Raw genomic sequence first — 7,500 nt, 5'->3', positions numbered from 1 at the left:
ACTGCATGCTCACTCTATGCTCACTCTATGCTCACTCTATGCTCACTGCATGCTCACTGCATGCTCACTCTATGCTCACTCTATGCTCACTGCATGCTCACTGCATGCTCACTGCATGCTCACTCTATGCTCACTGCATGCTCACTGCATGCTCACTGCATGCTCACTGCATGCTCACTCTATGCTCACTGCATGCTCACTGCATGCTCACTGCATGCTCACTCTATGCTCACTGCATGCTCACTCTATGCTCACTCTATGCTCACTCTATGCTCACTGCATGCTCACTCTATGCTCACTGCATGCTCACTCTATGCTCACTGCATGCTCACTGCATGCTCACTGCATGCTCACTCTATGCTCACTCTATGCTCACTGCATGCTCACTCTATGCTCACTCTATGCTCACTCTATGCTCACTGCATGCTCACTGCATGCTCACTGCATGCTCACTGCATGCTCACTCTATGCTCACTGCATGCTCACTCTATGCTCACTCTATGCTCACTCTATGCTCACTCTATGCTCACTGCATGCTCACTCTATGCTCACTCTATGCTCACTGCATGCTCACTCTATGCTCACTCTATGCTCACTGCATGCTCACTCTATGCTCACTCTATGCTCACTGCATGCTCACTGTATGTGCTGTTAATCTGTGCTTGTTACATTTCATCACCTGCTCTGTAGCATGTCAGGAGAGTAACTGTAATTGTGAAAGTCCAGGTGAGAGTGGTGTACCTGTCTCGTTTTCAGGCACCAGAGTCTCGATGGGGGGCTCCAGCTCGCTGCAGTCCAGCAGGAAGCGCTTGGCCTGGGACAGGAAGTGGCGCAGGCCCTGCAGCAGGGCGATGGCGGAGGCGGAGCTCCGGGCCTTTAGCCCCTCCCGCTGCTGGCGCAGGAAGTCCTGCACCAGGGCGCCGAAGGCGGAGCGGCGGTCCCGGGACAGCTCCTCCACCAGCCGCGCCACACGCTTCTCCGGGGAGAAGAAGGAGGCGAAGGCGGCGCTCATCTTGCGCAGGGCGGTGGCGGGCTGGCGGGACGGGGTGGGTGGGGCCGGCGAGCTAGTGCCCCGCGTCAGAGGGGGGCGCTCCGGGCTCTCCTCCAGCTCCTCCAGGCTGCTGAGGGAGCTGCTGCTGTCCAGCTCACTCAGGGAGGGGGCGTGTCTCTGCTCCAGCACAAGCCCCGCCTCCAAAGCATCCTCCCTCAGGCTGGGCTCCTCCCTTCCCTGGGGCATATGGAGGTAGGCTTGGCTCAAACACATGCAACACTATATGCAACATGCTCTTTACTACTCATTAATCTTAATGCTCTTCACTAACCCTATTTCAGTAGATTGTAATTTCCATACAATCAAAGCATATACAGGGATCAATAACCTAGGCTGGTGGCCAAGAGTGATCCCTGCATCAGACTCCAAGCTAGACAGAAGCCATAATTATCCATAATTATCAATCACAGACAATGAGAGCATGTATCTGTGTGTGTGTGTGTGTGTGTGTGTGTGTGTGTGTGAGAGAGAGAGTGTACCTGCATGTATCTGTGTGTGTGTGTGTGTGTGTGTGTGTGAGAGTGTACCTGCAGTAGGGTTTTGGGCATCTGATAGTCCTCCTCCTCGGTGGGGGAAAGGGCGGGGGTGCACTTCTTCTTCTGCAGGACTAGGCCGGGCTGCCGGTAGTCAGACTCCGCCTCTTCAGCTACGACCCCGCCCCCAGTCCCGCCCCGCGGCTCCGCCCGCACCTCGCCGGCTGTGGCAGGCTTTTGCCGGGCCCCTTTGGCCAGCAGGGGCGGTGGCGGGGGCGGGGCGGCGGGGGGGGAGAGGGGGCTGGAGGTTTCCGTGGAGACACGCACTTTGAGGCTGCGTTTGAACTGGTGACGCTTGAGCAGGGCCCCGCGGCAGGGAGCCTCCTGCAGGAAGAGGGGGTTAATGAAGCAGAGCGCGCCCTGCCCCGCCCCACAGTCCAGCTCCCGCGGGCTGCGCGTCCGGATCGGGCAGAACTCCTGGAACAGGCTCGGGTTCTCCTGCGGCGTGGCGCACTCCTCGGGGGACGGGCTGGAGGGCGGCGGCCCCTCCACCACAGGGGGGCCATTTCGCGGGCCCCGGAAATTCAGCTGCGAGCTCCAGAACTCTGGCAACAACCAAGCAAAGAGGCACCTTCACCGCCACATCACTTCGAGAGGCATTACTTACATTATTAATCTCAACCAAAGCCACTTACACAGGTTACAGTTTTATATACTGTCCATTTATACAGCTGGATATTCACTGAGTTAATTGGAGGTTAAGTACCTCGCCCAAGGCTACAGCAGCAGTGCCCCAGTAGCAACCTTTCGGTTACAAGCCGTGCTCCTTACCACTACACCACACTGCTGCCTACTGCCAGTCTGTCCTCTGTTTAACACACGACTCCTGCTCACCCAGACAAGCCCTGTACATTTTTACACACCATCCGTTCAGACAGACAGACCTTTTTCATTAAGAGGTACAGGTTATGCACTTTGCTGAAAGTGCACTCACCTCAGTGCCCCACCTGTGAGCTGCACCTGGTCACAGGCTCAGCCCCTTAGCCTTAGCGGTTGGCAGTTATCAGTTATCGGTTAGCAATTGCCAGTTAGCAGTTAGCGGTTATGAGTTAGTGGTTAGCGGTCAGTGGTTGCCGGTTAGTGGTTAGCGGTCACCAGTTAGCAGTTGCCGGTTAGTGGTTAGTGGTCACCAGTTAGCAGTTGCCGGTTAGTGGTTAGCGGTTAGCGGTCAGTGGTCACCAGTTAGTAGTTGCCGGTTAGAGGTTAGAGGTTAGTGGTTAGCGGTCGCCGGTTAGCAGTTGCCGGTTAGTGGTTAGTGATTAGCGCTTAGCAGTCGCCGGTTAGAGGTTAGTGATTAGCGGTTAGCGGTGCCGGTGCAGGCGGAGCAGGGTCCTCTCTTACCCACGCCCATGTGCGATATGGACTCCAGTTGCTTGTGGGAGGTTGCCCGGGCAATGGCCTGTGGGAGCTCCAGGGTGAACGGCAGGACGTCCCTGAAATGGAGCGAAGGGTTAGCGAGCTCCACCTGCCGCCTCAGTGGGATGGGGGAGGCAGAGACGCCGGCTGGAGTGCTCACCTGCTGACGCAGTAGAAGGCGATGAGCCGGCACAGGTCCGGGAAGCTGATGGCCGAGCTCTCCAGGGAGAAGGCTACAGACAGGACACAGGTTAGACAACCCTGAGTCTGACCAACCAGGCTGACCTGAGGAACGGCCAGCGAGCAATGACCTCTGCAACCTCACACCCCAGGTGTTAACAGACAGAGACTCTGTACTGGGTTTCATTCAGCAGGCAGATCATCACAATGCATTTCTGGGCTGATGGGACTTGAAGTCCTACATTATTGTGGAGTGTATCTCATGAGCTCTGGACTTGAAATCCCATGACCCCCTTGGTGAAACATTTTCTAGTGGTAGAGTGCCGCACTCACTGGAGTCCTGCTCGCGGATGATGAACTGTTTGACGAAGGAAGGGACGCTGTCATCTGCCAGCCTCACGCACAGCACCTTTTTCTGCGATGTGTTGGACTTGCGCACCAGGAAGGTCTGTACAGCGCCACCCAGAGGTGAGGAGGAGGAATGACACAGAAGTGTCAAGGTAAAAAAAAAAAACAATTTATTAAATTTATGAATGTATGTATGAAAATCATACATTCATAATGTGTGTGTGTGTGTGTGTGTGTGTATGGTGTCTGTGTGTGTGTGTGTGAGTGTGTGTGTGTGTGTGTGTGTGAGTGTGTGTGTTTGTGTATGGTGTATGGTGTGTGAGTGTGTGTGTGTGTGTGTGTGTGTGTGAGTGTGTGTGTTCGTGTATGGTGTATGGTGTGTGAGTGTGTGAGTGTGTGTGTGTGTGAGTGTGTGTGTGTGTGTGAGTGTGTGTGTGTGAGTGTGTCTCACCCCTGGCGGCTCTCTCTGCAGGATGTGGAGGGCAGTAGCAGAGTTGATTGACAGCTGCAGCCAGACAGGGTGTGTCAGCAGGAGGCGGTCCAGCACACTGATGCTCTTCAGAGAGCCGCGCTGTGGCGATGCCCGCTCTATAGGGGCCTGGGGCTCAGGGAAATCGTACACCGGGTCCTCCTGCATCTGCAACACAGACAGGGGGAGGGGGGGAGGGGGGGGGTCACTGAAACACAGTATAACCACCCCCCCAATCCCAAACAACACAACGCTCCGCATTTCAAATGACAGTACAGCGCATGTCAACTGACATCCAATACAGACTTTAACATCACCAACACTCCCATAAACCCATCCAATACAGACTTTAACATCACCAACACTCCCATAAACCCATCCAATACCGCACCCTGAATTCCACCTGATGAAGTCTGAAGTGCTGCTGACCCCAGACATACAGTACCTTGGGGTGAGGTTTTCTCATGCCATTTACAGCCACTGATACCATGTTCATCTGGGCATAGCTGAGGCCACTCAGCAGGTCTGTGTGGCTGCTCGATACCTCGTGAAGGGGGAAGAAACCCTGACGCTTCTCCTTTGGAGAGAGCGCATACCCAGCGTGAGAGATCCTTTACATACAGACCAGACACTGAGCTCAGTTTGCTCCACATTTAAAAGTCTGCCTCTGTTCTAAACTGCAGGCTTGTTATCAATGTTCTTAAAGGGGTGTGGTCTAAAACAGAACAGCCAATGGCTGGCAGGAGCACAGGAGCTAATATGGACTCAGAACACCCATGATAAAGAGTGTGAGGGTCAGAATCTGAGTCTTATTCTCCAGGTCTCTGGGTCTCAGAATTGCAGAGTCTGAGAGTCTCAGAGTCTCCAGGTCAGAGCCAGTGTGCTTCCTCTTTTCTGAGTCTAACACGTGTTTCTGGGTTCCGTGCTCCACGCTGCCCCGCGCTGGCCTGGGAATGCCCCTCTCTCCCCCTCAGTGTCCCGAGGAAATGAGTCACTGTGTGAGTAACACTCACCAGCCCTGTACACATCCACCCGCCTGCCCCCACCAGCTGCAGCGCTATGGTCAGCTCTGCCAGGACTACAGGTCCGCTACCTGGCCAGACCATTGCCCACAACCCCCCACTGCTGCGTCTTCTTCAGGAATACAGCTCCGCTACCTGCCCAGAGCATTACCCACAAGCCCCTGCTCATCAAACCTCATCACACCTCATAATGTCATACCCACTTCCCACATCAACTTTCTGACTGAAAGCAGAAACTAAAGCTCGTTTGTTTTCTTTGTGTTGAGGGAAACTCAAAATAAGAAAAAGTGTCGAGTTCCCACACAGATGAGGTAAACGACCGTGTTCGTAAGCCGGAAGCCTGAAGTGTTATGAGTGGGTCTTGGCAACACGCCTTGCGGGGCCTAAAAATACGAGCAGCCCCCAGATTCCTGCCACGCCTGGACACCCACACCCCGACCCCCCCACATACACCACAACCAGGGAAAAATCAATGCTATTATGATAATGATTGTTATTATTCATCCCTTTATTTGCTTTGAAAGTGGGCGTGACTTCGACTTTCAGAGAACAGGAGAAGAAGAGGATGCAGAGGGAGGAGAGGTGGCTCATCGTTTCTCTGCAGCTTGAAATTACTGTGAAATTCTCATAAATGACTGCCTGTCATCGGCATGAGTCTGTGCGTGTGTGTGCATGTGCGCCTGTGTGTTTGTGTGTACCTAAATGTGAGTCTGCGCGTGAATACGTGTGTGTGTGTGTGTATATGTGAGAGTCTATGTGTGTGTGTTTGTGTTTGTGTGTGTGTATGTGCGAGTCTGTGTGCATGTGTACGCGTGTGTGTCTGTATATATACATATGTGTGAGTCTGTGTGTGTGTTTCTGCATTTGTGTATGCCCATGTAAGTGTTTATGCATGTGTGTGTGTGTATGTGTGTGTGTGTGTGCACGAGCACACGTGTGTGTGTGTATGTGTGTGTGTGTGTGTGTGTAAGCACACGCGCACACGTGTGTGTATAAGCACGCACACGCATGCACATGTGTGTGTATGTGTGTGTGTGTGTGTGTTTGTATGTGTGTGTGTGTATGTGAGGGTGACTAACTTCCTTCCAGGTGAGGAATGGGGTTTTGGGGTTACAGGGTTTGTGTGTGTCCCCCCTCTCTCTTGCTCTCATCACTCCAGGGTCCACGTCACCGCGGTAACTCAACATGGGCTGCCAGAGAGCACACTTCCAACACAGCAGCAGACGGTTGCCGCAGCAACAGAGGCCTACACATCCCGCTGGTCCGCGGCTCAAGGCCTCGACAACGTCTTACTCCCCCAGGCTGGAAACTCTTGGCAAAGTCGGGAGAGCTTCAGTCTCTTCAGTCAGAAATCTATTTCAGCGCTTTCCTGGCGGACGAGCTGATCATGCTGCTTCCACATAAACGCCTTTGTCTTGCTTCACTAAGTCTCCTCTGCCCGTTTCCTGATAGTCAGACACAAAAGCACCATGGCCCGCACAGGCCGCACCGGGTGGCTACAGGCTCCTCTGAACATCTCTGTAATCACGTGATAAAATGCTAATACTGCCGCTCACTGCTGAAGGAGGCACTCGATGAGTGAGTGTGTGAGTGTGTAAGTGAGTGAGAGAGTGATAGAGCGACAGAGTGAGTGAGAGAGTGAGTGAGTGAGTGAGAGAGTGAGAGAGTGAGAGAGTGAGAGAGAGAGCGAGAGAGTGAGAGAGTTAGTGAGAGAGTGAGTGAGTGAGAGAGTGGGTGAGTGAGTGCGTGAGAGAGAGAGTGAGTGGGTGAGTGAGTGAGAGTGAGAGTGAGGGAGCAAGAGAGTGAGTGAGTGAGAGAGTGAGAGAGTGAGTGAGAGAGTGAGTGAGTAAGAGAGTGGGTGAGTGAGTGAGTGAGAGAGAGAGTGAGTGGGTGAGTGAGTGAGAGAGTGAGAGTGAGGGAGCGAGAGAGTGAGTGAGTGAGAGAGTGAGTGGGTGAGTGAGTGAGAGAGTGAGGGACACATCCATTTCCATGTCTGCATTCTCAAGAAAGTTCGCCGCATTAAAAACCACATTTTTCACGTTTCTTTCACCGTTTTCCTGTGGTGAGACATGCATGGCATGATCTGGGAGAGAAGTTATCCACATTTCAAACTGTAATGAAAGCAGTCGGCTCTCACTGTGCTACTGCGGGTTAAACGCACTGGAGGTTAAAAGTAACTCAGCACTCATAAGATTCAAATTCCATTATGGAGAGAAGTTGCTGACTGAATAATTGAACAATAATTCTAAATCAATGAATCACTGCGCTGAACTTCACCTAAAGGAAACAACACACGATTAAAAATAAATCCTAAAATGGAAAGTGCTGTAAATAACATTTTCACACCGTTCTGAGATGCACTGAATCACCCATGGAGGAAATATCAGTCAGATCTGCACCCTGCTACTGCAAAGCCCCTTTTAGATTCAGCCTCTGGTGAACATACAAGCCTCCAGCTTCACTCTGAGAAACAGCGAGAGGACAGTCACCCTCACTAAGTTGATTTATGCTCCTATGAAAATTCACTGTCACACACACATA

The 7,500-nt window shown here is 52.7% G+C and overlaps 1 protein-coding gene across 1 annotated transcript in view; it reads right to left on the bottom strand.

Moving 5' to 3' along the window:
* Window positions 1-7,500, bottom strand: part of LOC118774036 (ras and Rab interactor 1-like) — a 19,345-nt gene that overhangs the window by 5,754 nt on the left and 6,091 nt on the right. Inside the window, exons 2-7 of the mRNA XM_036523138.1 lie at window positions 3,920-4,105; window positions 3,454-3,568; window positions 3,101-3,173; window positions 2,926-3,017; window positions 1,579-2,129; window positions 742-1,228 (exon numbers count right to left, since the gene is read on the bottom strand). Of these exons, the coding sequence (XP_036379031.1) occupies window positions 742-1,228; window positions 1,579-2,129; window positions 2,926-3,017; window positions 3,101-3,173; window positions 3,454-3,568; window positions 3,920-4,105 (1,504 nt within the window). The remainder of the gene's footprint in view (window positions 1-741; window positions 1,229-1,578; window positions 2,130-2,925; window positions 3,018-3,100; window positions 3,174-3,453; window positions 3,569-3,919; window positions 4,106-7,500) is intronic.

The sequence above is a fragment of the Megalops cyprinoides genome, chromosome 3, assembly GCF_013368585.1.
Source record: "Megalops cyprinoides isolate fMegCyp1 chromosome 3, fMegCyp1.pri, whole genome shotgun sequence".
Classification (NCBI taxonomy): Eukaryota; Metazoa; Chordata; class Actinopteri; order Elopiformes; family Megalopidae; genus Megalops; species Megalops cyprinoides.
This window is presented reverse-complemented; position numbering and strand designations above follow the sequence as displayed.